Source organism: Aureobasidium subglaciale (genome assembly GCF_000721755.1).
Source record: "Aureobasidium subglaciale EXF-2481 unplaced genomic scaffold scaffold_5, whole genome shotgun sequence".
Lineage (NCBI taxonomy): Eukaryota > Fungi > Ascomycota > Dothideomycetes > Dothideales > Saccotheciaceae > Aureobasidium > Aureobasidium subglaciale.
In genome coordinates, this window is record NW_013566990.1 from 168,750 (window position 1) to 180,090 (window position 11,341).

General features: G+C 50.8%; 6 protein-coding genes across 6 annotated transcripts; 5 read left to right on the forward strand and 1 right to left on the reverse strand.

Moving 5' to 3' along the window:
- Positions 1–150: 150 nt before the first annotated feature.
- On the forward strand, positions 151–1,372 carry AUEXF2481DRAFT_583618 (uncharacterized protein). Its single transcript, XM_013490564.1, has 2 exons — positions 151–509; positions 566–1,372. The coding sequence occupies exons 1-2, from the start codon at positions 436–438 to the stop codon at positions 1,227–1,229; spliced, it is 738 nt and encodes a 245-aa protein (XP_013346018.1). The 5' UTR covers positions 151–435; the 3' UTR covers positions 1,230–1,372.
- AUEXF2481DRAFT_37748 (uncharacterized protein) lies at positions 1,099–3,553 on the forward strand. Its single transcript, XM_013490398.1, has 2 exons — positions 1,099–3,038; positions 3,089–3,553. Exons 1-2 carry the CDS (start codon positions 1,516–1,518, stop codon positions 3,387–3,389), a joined length of 1,824 nt encoding a protein of 607 aa, XP_013345852.1. The 5' UTR covers positions 1,099–1,515; the 3' UTR covers positions 3,390–3,553.
- Positions 3,554–3,756: 203 nt separating this feature from the next.
- On the forward strand, positions 3,757–4,034 carry AUEXF2481DRAFT_37749 (uncharacterized protein). The gene has a single exon (XM_013490399.1). The coding sequence runs from the start codon at positions 3,779–3,781 to the stop codon at positions 3,971–3,973; it is 195 nt and encodes a 64-aa protein (XP_013345853.1). The 5' UTR covers positions 3,757–3,778; the 3' UTR covers positions 3,974–4,034.
- A 639-nt stretch (positions 4,035–4,673) lies between these two features.
- Positions 4,674–6,351, reverse strand: AUEXF2481DRAFT_106234 (uncharacterized protein). The gene is made up of 2 exons (XM_013490565.1): positions 5,668–6,351; positions 4,674–5,614 (listed from the first exon to the last, which is right to left on the reverse strand). Exons 1-2 carry the CDS (start codon positions 6,316–6,318, stop codon positions 4,856–4,858), a joined length of 1,410 nt encoding a protein of 469 aa, XP_013346019.1. The 5' UTR covers positions 6,319–6,351; the 3' UTR covers positions 4,674–4,855.
- A 227-nt stretch (positions 6,352–6,578) lies between these two features.
- AUEXF2481DRAFT_72799 (uncharacterized protein) lies at positions 6,579–8,048 on the forward strand (the record flags this gene model as incomplete). Its single annotated transcript, XM_013490525.1, has 3 exons — positions 6,579–6,632; positions 6,681–6,785; positions 6,840–8,048. 3 exons carry the CDS (start codon positions 6,579–6,581, stop codon positions 7,830–7,832), a joined length of 1,152 nt encoding a protein of 383 aa, XP_013345979.1. The 3' UTR covers positions 7,833–8,048.
- Positions 8,049–8,729: 681 nt separating this feature from the next.
- Positions 8,730–11,089, forward strand: AUEXF2481DRAFT_583948 (uncharacterized protein). Its single transcript, XM_013490566.1, has 2 exons — positions 8,730–9,261; positions 9,317–11,089. The coding sequence occupies exons 1-2, from the start codon at positions 9,034–9,036 to the stop codon at positions 10,877–10,879; spliced, it is 1,791 nt and encodes a 596-aa protein (XP_013346020.1). The 5' UTR covers positions 8,730–9,033; the 3' UTR covers positions 10,880–11,089.
- Positions 11,090–11,341: the final 252 nt, after the last annotated feature.

The window sequence follows — 11,341 nt, forward strand, 5'->3', positions numbered from 1 at the left end:
AAGTCTTGTCACTTGCTCTGCTTCCTCCGTGGGCATCTGCTCATATATCTTCTGGGACTGCCAATCTCTTATCACAGACATCATTCACCCAACAACACTCTGAACCACTCCACAACACCTCTCCAAGCCATCACGCAGCACTAAGAACGTTACAACTCACGCCTCACAAAAGTTGCTTCTACCTATCGACATCAGGCCTAAACATTCGATCAACTTCTTCACCTGCACCGTTAAGACGGCTATTGAGTTCCTCACTCAAACAACGATACGGCTAGTGAATGCTACTAATTTGAGACCGGTGCATCTACTGGACACATCCGACAAGTTGTCACTGACGACGATTCTGTGATCATTACTCATCTCGACAAGCTTTTCGTCCGACTCCTGCCTCGGCAATTCGGCAGCTCAGCGATACCGCGAGGCCTGTCTGTCACAATGTCGTGTCCAGAGCCTATGGACGAGGCTCCTTCACCCCTCTTGCCAGACGCCAAGCCAACCGGATTAGACCTGTCAGTATATCATATCTCACGTAGTTGTTGATTCGTGCTGACTGACATATGCATAGAAACAACGGAGGTGATCCAGAGACGCACGGAGAAATTCCTGAGGAACAACTTGCTTTCTTTGCGCGAATGAGTAACGTCTCCGCCTATCCAACCATTGAGGGCGAAACTGTCGAAGAGCTCAAGGAGCGACACCAAGAAGCTAAGATCGCCATCGAAAATTCTCTGAGAAACAATACCCTGGTCCCCGAAGAGCGAGTGATCTTCGAATCATTACACAAGCAGTACCTGGCGGCAGAGGCAGAGCAAAATGAACCCAAACAGCACAACACTGAAGAAACCGGCAACGGCAATAAGCGCAGAAGAACTTCCAGCCCGTCCTTGTTCGTGAGGCCGGACGAGAAACCCTGTGCCGACGCGATCGATTTGGCTGGAGCGTCGCCCAGCTTAAAGAGAAAGCTTGAGACAGAACCAGTACAGTCGCCTACGATCGACAAACCAGCAAAGGAGAATGAGACTATTCGACAGTCGCTGGACTGTTTAGTCGCAGAGGCTCCGGAGCACAAGAAGCAAGCAGCGATACGTGACAGGACAAGAGTTCTACACGCAGTCAGCCAGTTCCCTCCAGACGAGATACAATATCTTGGAGACGGAAATTGGACGATCGGCGGTGTTATCACTCCTCTCAGAACTCATCAGGTCATCAATGTTGGTTTCATGAGATGACGAGAAAAGGCCACAAGCGGTTCGAAGGGTGGCATCCTGGCTGACCAGATGGGCCTTGGTAAGACTGTCTGCAGTCTGACAAGTATGGTTCAGGGCAAGTCTCTATGTGGCCCAAGAGAATCCACTACTAGTCTGGTCATCGTTCCCAAGTCGCTCAAGAATCAATGGATCCAGGAAGCTCTAGCGCACGCCGTATTGCGCCGAATCGAAGGAGGTGCAGGGTCTCAGTGTTGTCATTGCCTACAGCACAGATGGCGTTCCCAAATCACTAATACAGCAGTTCAAGATGGCCGATCTCGTCGTTGCCACGTACCCAGAACTAGTGAGCGGTTTCAACCTCAAAAGCCACAAGTATCCGGAAAATATATCTGAAGCAGAAAAGCAAACTCACTTTGACAAGGTCATTCGACCGACCCTCTGTGCGCTTTTTCAATTCAGATTCCGAGCAATCTTCATTGATGAAGGACACATCATCCGCAACGTCAAGACTATGTTTGCTCAAGCGGTGCAGAAACTCGACGGCAAGCATCGTTGGGTCTTGACAGGCACGCCCATGACAAATAGTCCTAAAGACTTGTATTCTCTCCTCACCTTTATCCGCCATCCCGAAGCGTTGAAATTGACGTTCAAGCAATTCGAGAAGCGTCATAGGGGCGAGATTGAGGATGACAGCAAGGGCAAGAGCAAGGGCGGAGGTAGGGGTACTGGTAAGGGCAAGAGCAAGGTCAAGGGCAAGAGCAAAGGTAATAGCAAAGACGACGACAAAAAGGGGGTAGACGAAAAGTGGATTGCAGGCCTCCTGAAGAACTGCATGAGCCGCTGGACCTACGAAGACGAATTGTTCGCTCAATTACTAATTGGTATACCGACCCCCAAGATCATCGACTGGACCCAGGAGTTCTCAGCACCCGAGAGGATCATCTACTCAGTTGTGTGTGAGCGACTGCTCCTGCTTGCGATCGATATGGTAAACGATCATAGTAGCGTTGATGCATCCCAGTACATCAAGGGCCAGCTCATGCTACTCAGAATGATGATAGGTCATGTACTTACGACACTTACTCCGTTCACTTCTCTGACCGATGAAGACATGACCAAGATCTTCACGCAGATCTCTATCACCGCCGACCCCTACGCGCAAGACTACATCGAGGCTCTCAAGAAGATTCACAAGAACGCTCGATGTGTAATTTGCCACAAAGGAGCCCAGGACAAGCAATACACGAGATGTTACCATGTGCACTGCGGCCCCTGTCTCGATGAACAGAAGCGTCTTGCAATTGAACACAATCTTGATTGTGCGGAGTGTGTGGTTTGCAAGTCTCCAATCAGCGAAGTCACTATCATATTAGAAGTGATAAAGGAGGAACATGAGGAGGAGAAGAAATACCAGCCTCAAGAAGAGAAACTCAAGGCAGAAGCAAACGAGGCCGATCCTGAAGTGAAGGAGGCCGTTCTCGAAGAAGAGGAAGATGAATCTGAAAAGAAGGTTGAAGAACCCAGATGGCTCAACAAGGAGGGAAACGTCATTCCATCTACGAAATCTGCCGCCTCGGTGAGCTTCCTCAAAAGCTGGCGCGCCGCAGATCCGCAGGCTAAGGCTGTTGTCTTCACCGGCTTCAAGGACTCTCATAGGTTTCTGGAAGCTACCTTCAGTCAGAAAGATTGGAAGCTCACTACACTGACCTCGGACATGTCGGGTGCAGAGAGAGATGTAAGTGTGAAGCGGTTCGAAGAGGATCCCGAGATCTTCATTATGCTTGCCATGAGCGGAGTTGGAGAAGTTGGTTTGAACTTGACAGTCGCACAGTTGGTCTCTCTTTGTGATATCACATGATACTCTGCTAACATAGACACAGGTACCTCATCAACTATGACAACTACTTCAACGAATCTACCGAGCTACAAACTCGCGGTAGAATCTACCGTATCGGTCAAGAGAAGGAGACCACAATGGTCTCCCTCACCGTGGCCGGCACAGTCGATGATCGCATTGTGGAAATCAAGCGCCGCAAGATAACTGATATCCAAAAGGTCATAAAGGCATCAAACGTGGAAAGAGCAAAGGCTCTTCTGGCGATGTTCAAGAGGTCCAAGATCAATGACGATGAGGAGCCGGTTTGGCTGGACGATACTGGAATCGAAGCAGATGCAACATGATCGGAGCGAGGAAGAAACACTGTAAAGTTGGATGCGAATGGAAAAGGCACGAAGAACTGGGAACCACTTACGAGAAAGCAAACCACGGGAAGTGATTCATTTTGTTTCACTTTATCTCATCTTATCACTATCAATATTCATCGATCATCAAAACATATTCTTGCTTCAGATTCACATTATTCATGACAAGCAATCTCTGGCACACTAGAATGTACCCTGTAACAGGTCGGCACACGTTTCACTTACGAGCTTAGACTGACTTGGCTGTGATGACTCACAATTGATTTGCAATGCGATTGGGGTCTGCAAAACTGACACCCGAGCACATCTCTCAATTGTCGACTCTGCCTATACCCATAAAGTTGTACGTTCTTATGACGTCCCAAAACATGACACATCAAGATCCACATGTCGTTTCAATACTGACGGGTCGCTGTGCCGATGTTATCTTCAAGTGCAGCGACCACAAGATCCAAGCCAATAGAGCCACTCGTTGTAGCCTGTGTTATCTCGATAGCCAGAGTATGACAAGTGCTTGGATTGCTGTCTTGATCCTTGTCTCTTTCCTACCACTGTACATGTGATTGGAGAACGATGTATCTCTTACAATATCGAATGCACAATAAACGCAATAAACAAATCTCCCAACCTACCGACTCCAAAGTTCGAAACACTTTTAGGACTCAAGCCATTCAAGCAAACCATCACCCATCCAATTTACTAAAATCGTAGTAATTTACTATAACTGCTTAAATCAGAACACTTAGAGACAATTAGTGGATAAAGCGATGTTGACAGTCGGGGTCAAATCCCGAATCAAGGATAACACAGACTTAGTTACATGGTTGCATTCTTTATACAACAAAACTTGTGTAACGAGAAGAAGTCATATGAATCGATATTGATTACACTGCAATAGAGGCTGCGCAAATGCATATTAATTTTCCAATTTGTAACTCTCATCACTGAGAGGGTATCATCTCACGTCTCCCAGCGGACGTGTTTGGGAGCCTGATAGTCATCATGCTTTTTGAAGGCACGTTCCCGGGTAATTGTCTGTGTTGACTTTTCTGCAGACTCTCTCGGGAAGCCATGGGAGACTACTGTCGTTCTACGAAAGATTTTCGCTCTGTGGATGTCGAGAATAAGGGTCGAGGTAACATGGAAAAAGTGGCCGTTTGTCGAAGGGTGGTCGACCGAATTCAAGCGAGCGAAGCTTCAGAAGACGATTCACTACACATACCGTCATCCAACCCGACGACGACGACAACATCATGCACTGAAGGCAGCTAATACAAAAGAGAAGGATCAGGTTTACTTATCTAAAGTAAAATACATAATGCCGTTGAACGAATCCGACGTCGGAAAAAGAAAAAAAGCTGATATAAAAAAACGCCCCATATTTACAACACACTACCACGCCTCTCTTCATCATAAGTATTGTTTTCAACAGAACGACAGCGTGATTATCGGTCAACTTCACCGAATACGAGATCCATTGTGCCGATGATAGCTACAGCATCAGCCAAAAGATGTCCTCTGGAGATCTGGTCGAAGCATCCCAAGTGGGCGAAGCCGGGAGCGCGGATCTTGCATCTGTAGGGTCTCTCGGAACCGTCCGAGACGACAAAGACACCCATCTCACCCTTGGGGGCCTCGATGGCAGAGTAGGTCTCACCAGGGGGAACGGTGTAACCCTTGCTGTAAAGCAAAAAGTGGTGAATGAGAGCCTCCATGTTCTCCTTCATGGCGGCACGCGGGGGAGGGGCGATCTTGTAGTCCTCAACCTTGATGGGACCAGGGGTGATCTTGTTCAAGCACTGGAAGATGATGCGCAGAGACTGGCGGAACTCCTCCATGCGGCAGAGGTAACGGTCGTAGCAGTCACCGTTGACACCAACGGGGACATCGAACTCGACCTGGTCGTAAGCATCGTAAGGCTGGGACTTGCGGATATCCCATGGGACACCGGAACCACGGAGCATGACACCAGTGAACGAGTAGTTGAGCGCGTCAGCGGCGGAAACAACACCGACGCCCTGGGTACGGCCCTTCCAGATACGGTTGTCGGTCAGAAGCTCCTCAGTCTCGTCAATGCGATCACCGAACTGAGTGGCCCATTGGTAGATATCGTCAAGGATACCCACGGGGAGATCCTGGGAGACACCACCGGGGCGGACGTAAGCAGCGTGAAGACGAGCACCAGATACACGCTCGTAGAACTCCTGTGGCAAATCATCAGTATGTATGTTTGGTCAGTCTGAAGGTGTTGACGTACCATCAGCTTCTCACGCTCCTCGAAACCCCACAAGAAGGGAGTCAGGGCACCAACGTCCATGGCGTGGGAAAGAATGGACATGAGATGGTTCAAGATACGGGTGATTTCACCGAACAGAGTACGGATCCACTTGGCACGCTCGGGAACCTCAATGTTGAGCAGCTTTTCGACAGCCAGGGAGAAACATTGCTCGTTGGTCATCATGGAAACGTAGTCGAGACGATCAAAGTAGGGCAGAGCCTGGAGGTATGTCTTGTACTCGATCAACTTCTCGGTACCACGGTGCAACAGACCGACGTGGGGATCTGCGCGGATAATCTCTTCACCGTTGAGCTCGAGAATCAGACGCAAGACACCGTGGGCGGCAGGGTGCTGGGGGCCGAAGTTGACAGTGTAGTGGCGGATCTTGCGTTGGTTGGGGTCCTCGTCGGAAGTGTTTGCCATGCTGGCGCTAGATGAGTCGGCATTGCTGGCTCCAGGGACAAAGTTAGGGTCGACGGGGATCAGACGAGTGGCATTGGGGTTGTCAATGGGAGCGGCGAAGTGACGGGGCAGCGAGGTCGACAGCGAACGGAAGGTGGTCGAGGGGCGAGGCAGAGCCGGGCGCTGATACAGTCGCCTGGATGCGATGCGAGCAAATGAAGCTGCCATTTTGTCGCAATTGAACAGGCAGGCGGGGAGTGGAGAGAAATTAGGGCGGACGCGAAAGGTAAAGAGGGCGGCGTGTCTCGTCGACAGAGCTGCGGCAATCAACGACGCATCGACAGACTTTCCTTTGGTCATCATCTCTCCGCCCCGCCCCGCTCCGCCTGAGCAGTCTTGGCGCTCTTCTCCCCGGCTCCCGGCCGCGCTTCCAGAATTTCTTCGAGCTCTGAAAGCGCTATTCGAGAAAAAGTAGAGTCAATCCAACCATGTCGGCCAGAACTTACAAGCAGCCCTCGCAAGAGGAAGTCGAGAAACGCAGAGTACGCGATTCACTTTCTACACACAAACCAACACTAACATCTGTATAGCTTGTGGGCATTAATCCCGAGACCGTCTCGAATGTCGTATCTACCGATTTTCCTGGTCACTACCCTGGCGAGGACCACTCGTGGAACATCGATTCGTTCAAACAGGTACGCTCTCGATAATCCCGCGTCCGATCGCAGCTCTCTCTGACCAGTCCCAAGAATCTCAATGTGAACTTTCACAAGAATGACCAGTACGACTCGGTCTTCTCCCTCGTCGGCATCGATGCCTCAGTCGCAAACGCATACCGCCGTATTATGCTGTCCGAGATCCCTACCCTGGCCATAGAAGACGTCTTTGTCTACGACAACACCTCCATCATCCAGGACGAGGTCCTCTGTCACCGTCTCGGTCTGATCCCCTTCACTGGTTCTCGCGAAGGTCTCCGCTGGATGCAATGGTTCAAGAAGGGCCCTCCCAAGGATGATCCCGCTCAGCAGCACATCTTCCAGCAGTCTGGCGAAACTATCGACCCTAGCGCTTCCGTTCCTCGCGACAACAACACCATCGTCCTCGAGCTCAATGTTACCTGCGAATGGCGTCAAGAAGGCAAAGAACTTGCAAGACAAGGAGAACGCGATCCCAACAAGCTCTACATCAACAGCTCCGTCTACGCCCACCAGTTCCAATTCCACCCTCAGGGCAACCAGTCCGAATACTTCAGCGGCCCCGACGCCATCCGCCCCGTCAACCCCGACATCCTGATCGCAAAGCTGAGACCTGGTCAGACTATCCACCTGCAATGCCACTGCATCAAGGGTATTGGAGCAGACCACGCCAAGTTCTCTCCCGTAGCCACCGCTTCATACCGCCTCCTGCCATCTATCACCATCAAGGAGCCCATCCTTGGCGCAGACGCAAAGAAGTTCGCCCGCTGCTTCCCTCGCGGCGTCATCGCACTGGAGGACGATCAGGCTTCAGGTGAAAAGAAGGCTGTTGTCGCAAACCCCATGAAGGACACTGTCTCGCGAGAGTGCCTACGTCACGACGAGTTCAAGGATAAGGTAGTACTCGGCCGCATCCGCGATCACTTCATCTTCAGTGTCGAGAGCACCGGTCAAATCGATAGTGACGAAGTCTTCTTGGAATCCGTCCGCACGCTCAAGGCCAAGTGTGAACGCTTCAAGAGAAACCTGAACGACTTGATGAGATAGACTTGAGCGCTGGTTTCGAGCAAAGAGGCGTTTTTCATGGATCTGTAAAAAGAATGGGTTGGGTTTTGTCTATTTTGCCGGATTTTTGCGCGCGCATAGCATTGGCGTTTTCATTCTGGGTGATGTATATTCACGCTGGTACAAAATATCCTTGGGTTCGGAAGAAAGTTTAGAATCATGTCTTCAATAATCATATTGATTTATTGCTCACTATGTCCATGTCCAAATTCATGGTTGCCGGGTTGACCAGTCTGAAAAGTGCAAGTCGAGATGTAGCCGGGGCAACCCTGACGCCTGAGCAAGGCCTCAATTGAATCGTCTATCGAGGGGATGGGAAGTCCTTGTTTCAACAGGTCGATCAGAAAGGTGCTACATGGCTAGATATCGAGTTCGTTATGATTGCGTCAAAAGCTGGTTGTTGTATAAGAGTCGTTGCCTTTTCGAGGTACACGTGGAAGTTTACACTATGCTTTCTCTGCCAGCGACCACGAGCACATTTCTTCCACCAAAACCAAACACAAGAAGTTTGAACCGAATAGTTTCCTCGATACGAACGCAGTTGCAGTGTGTATCGCCTAGACTGCATAGATAGGTTGTGCTATCAGGGAGTGTTTATGAAGAAGACCCCTTCATGTCGCAACTGCGGGTTGGAGGCTGAGAGACGAGGATGGCATCCGGCCGTTGAGCCGGCCGTAGTCTATGATAACAATAGGATGGAGGTTGCGACAATGAGAAACAGTGTCAGATGTCAATATACTGGTGGATATCTTGTCTCACGCCATTACAGACAGTTTGGTATTGTCCAAAGTGATCGTGTCCTGTCTCATCAGGCAGCTGCGAAGGAGATTGATAGAGCATTTTCCGTCGGATCAGGTCTTGAGTCGTCGGCCAAGCGTCCCCGACAACGACGCTAGCACTGTCATGTTGGCGTGCAGAGTAAACACGACACACAACAACTGCGACCTGACCTCATCCACCAACACCCAGCGAACACCCAACGACCGACACGACAACATCCCACACTGCGCCGCGACTCCTGATCTAGCATTGTTACACCGCACGCAGACTTCACCGACGACCTGATTGCAGCCCGCCTCCCAAATCTCACTGCGCAAAGTCTCGACATATCACAAGCATTGCCCCTCACCACCCGACTTTGGCTATGTCATCTTGACCTACTCGCCCATTAAGCGCCAACAACATGAGCAATCCGCCTTCCTCGCCCTTCCGCCACGGCACTACTGTCGACCAAGAACTCGCCTACTACAAGGCACAATATGAACAACTGGAAGTCGAATTACAGGAGTTCCAACAATCCAGTAGAGAACTTGAAGCCGAGCTCGAGAAAGATGTCGAGGCATCGGAGAAGAGAGAGCGAAAGTTGAAAGAACGAGTCGAGAGTCTGGGCTTCGAGGTTGAAGAATGGAAGGTGCGAGGCTGGTCTTGAGCCCTCTTGGTATGCCTTTGCTGACGGCCTGCTACAGACCAAGTACAAACAATCGAAGATAGAGGCGAACTCGGCCCAGACCAAACTGCAGAAAGAGATCACAACCATGCGCGAGACCAATCGGACGCTACAACTCAAGCTCAGAGACATCGAAGTTGACAATGACGACTACGAGCGTCAGGCCCGCAACACAACGTCATCGCTAGAAGAGCTCGAATCGAAGTACAATGTCGCAATTGAGAGAGGCGTCTTGATGGAGGAAGAGATGCGCGCCGGCGAGCAGGAGCGAGAAGACTTGCGCATCCAAACCCAACGACTTCGTGACGAGTTGTCCGACCTTCGCATCGAGGCAGACATCACGCGCGAGAAACTTCGTCTGTCAGAGACTGGATCACGCAGATACCGCGACCTCACCCCTGTACGACGTCCATCCGCACTGCACGCTCGCTCGCCTACCTCGTCGCGAACTGCTGCTTCATCACCCACTGTCTCCACTCCTCCACCTGTCAGATCCGAAGTATCAACACTCTCAGACACGCCCACTCCTCCATCTCCGCCTCTCTCCGACGCCTCCGGCAACCCGATATCCAAGATGCTTCCTCCACCCAGAAAGACTCCCCTTGTGCCGGACACGACTTCGACACCTCGCGCTACTCTCAATGTGAACGCACTCAAACCTGCTCGCCACTCACGCGGTCCGTCTTTCGCGACCGCAACCACTCCTACCACCAAACGACGCACTACTCTCCAATCAAGACCCAGTGTGGGCTCAGAAGGTGTACCGAGATCGAGCTCATTATATCAGATCAAGGGCTTGATCGGCAGAATGCAAAAGATTGAAGAAAGAGTACACTCAGTACGCTCAAAGCTGCCACCCCAAAACTCAAATACTCCGAGAGCGGCAACTACACCAAAAGGATCGCCACGAATAAGCGCGCTCACAGGCGGTGCGTTCGTACCCGGTAGCGTTACTGTTAGGAACAGAAACAACCGCACAAGTAATAGCACGAGCTCGTCCACAAGGCAAGAAGACAGCTATCTACCGCCACCAACGCCGAGATCCACAAGCACAAGTATACACGTCAAACAACTGTCACTCAATGGACAGCGACCGCATCCACTTGAACGGTCAAGCACATCTATCACATCAACATCTACAGCCACGCGAGAGTACAGCCGTCCAAGCAGCCGGGCCAACAATGTCGGAGAGACAGGCTCCTTTGCTCGACCTCCGTCACGCTCTGGCAACACATCATATGGCCAATCACAAACTTCGACTCTTCCTTCACGGCCTCGCACTTCGATGGGAGGAACTTTCGCATCATCACAGCGCAATCGTGTGCATCGACAATCTAACAGTGTGTCGGAAGCGAGAGAGGCTGAAGAAGTCGTCACGCCTACTATCAAAAGAACAGTGACAACAATCGGAGGAAGTGGCATACCGACTCCAGGTATGAAACGGCAAAGCGGAACAGGCTTCGGGAACAGCGTTTCTGGCCGCCGGTCAAGCCTTGCGCCAAGTCACCAGTCGCAACAATCTTACGATGGCGCGTCAGACAAGTCATCTCGCAAGCTGAGCGACTTGGGAGAGACATTCTAGTCATGATTACGACCTTTGCTTTTTAATGTTGCACGCACAATGTTGCAGGTGTCAGGGAGGCTCAATATATTATTGTTGTACATGTCGCTGTATACACCTTTACTGTCGATACGGTTTCTATCCTGCAGTAGAAAGTTTCATGAATTAATGCACCTACCCGCTCCTCCCTCTGGCAGTGGTGAGAAATTCTCCGAAACCCGAGTTTCCGAGATATTCTCTACCGTTGTTAAAGCTATCGAGTTAAACCTCCGAGACCGCCAAGATCGATGGCTGTTAGCTGTAGTGCAACAATTCTCCACTAGGAGCCACCCTCGACTGTACTCGAGTACGAGTACGACAGACAGCCTCGCCGGTTGGAGGATCGACGACCTTGAGTATCATATGGAGCAGGCTGAACAGCAATGGTGTCATGGTGACCGGTCAATCGTTCAAGCTTGACGAGATATTCAATACCAATAGAGA

Excerpts from the sequence above, each read along its gene's own strand:
- AUEXF2481DRAFT_583618 (XM_013490564.1), top strand. The coding sequence starts at position 436 with ATGTCGTGTCCAGAGCCTATGGACGAGGCTCCTTCACCCCTCTTGCCA. Across the intron at positions 510-565 it reads AAGCCAACCGGATTAGACCT|AAACAACGGAGGTGATCCAG; the intron begins GTCAGTATATCA and ends ACATATGCATAG.
- AUEXF2481DRAFT_37748 (XM_013490398.1), top strand. The coding sequence starts at position 1,516 with ATGGCCGATCTCGTCGTTGCCACGTACCCAGAACTAGTGAGCGGTTTC. Across the intron at positions 3,039-3,088 it reads TTGAACTTGACAGTCGCACA|GTACCTCATCAACTATGACA; the intron begins GTTGGTCTCTCT and ends ACATAGACACAG.
- AUEXF2481DRAFT_37749 (XM_013490399.1), top strand. The coding sequence starts at position 3,779 with ATGACACATCAAGATCCACATGTCGTTTCAATACTGACGGGTCGCTGT.
- AUEXF2481DRAFT_583948 (XM_013490566.1), top strand. The coding sequence starts at position 9,034 with ATGAGCAATCCGCCTTCCTCGCCCTTCCGCCACGGCACTACTGTCGAC. Across the intron at positions 9,262-9,316 it reads TCGAGGTTGAAGAATGGAAG|ACCAAGTACAAACAATCGAA; the intron begins GTGCGAGGCTGG and ends GGCCTGCTACAG.
- AUEXF2481DRAFT_106234 (XM_013490565.1), bottom strand. The coding sequence starts at position 6,318 with ATGGCAGCTTCATTTGCTCGCATCGCATCCAGGCGACTGTATCAGCGC. Across the intron at positions 5,615-5,667 it reads AGGAGCGTGAGAAGCTGATG|GAGTTCTACGAGCGTGTATC; the intron begins GTACGTCAACAC and ends GATTTGCCACAG.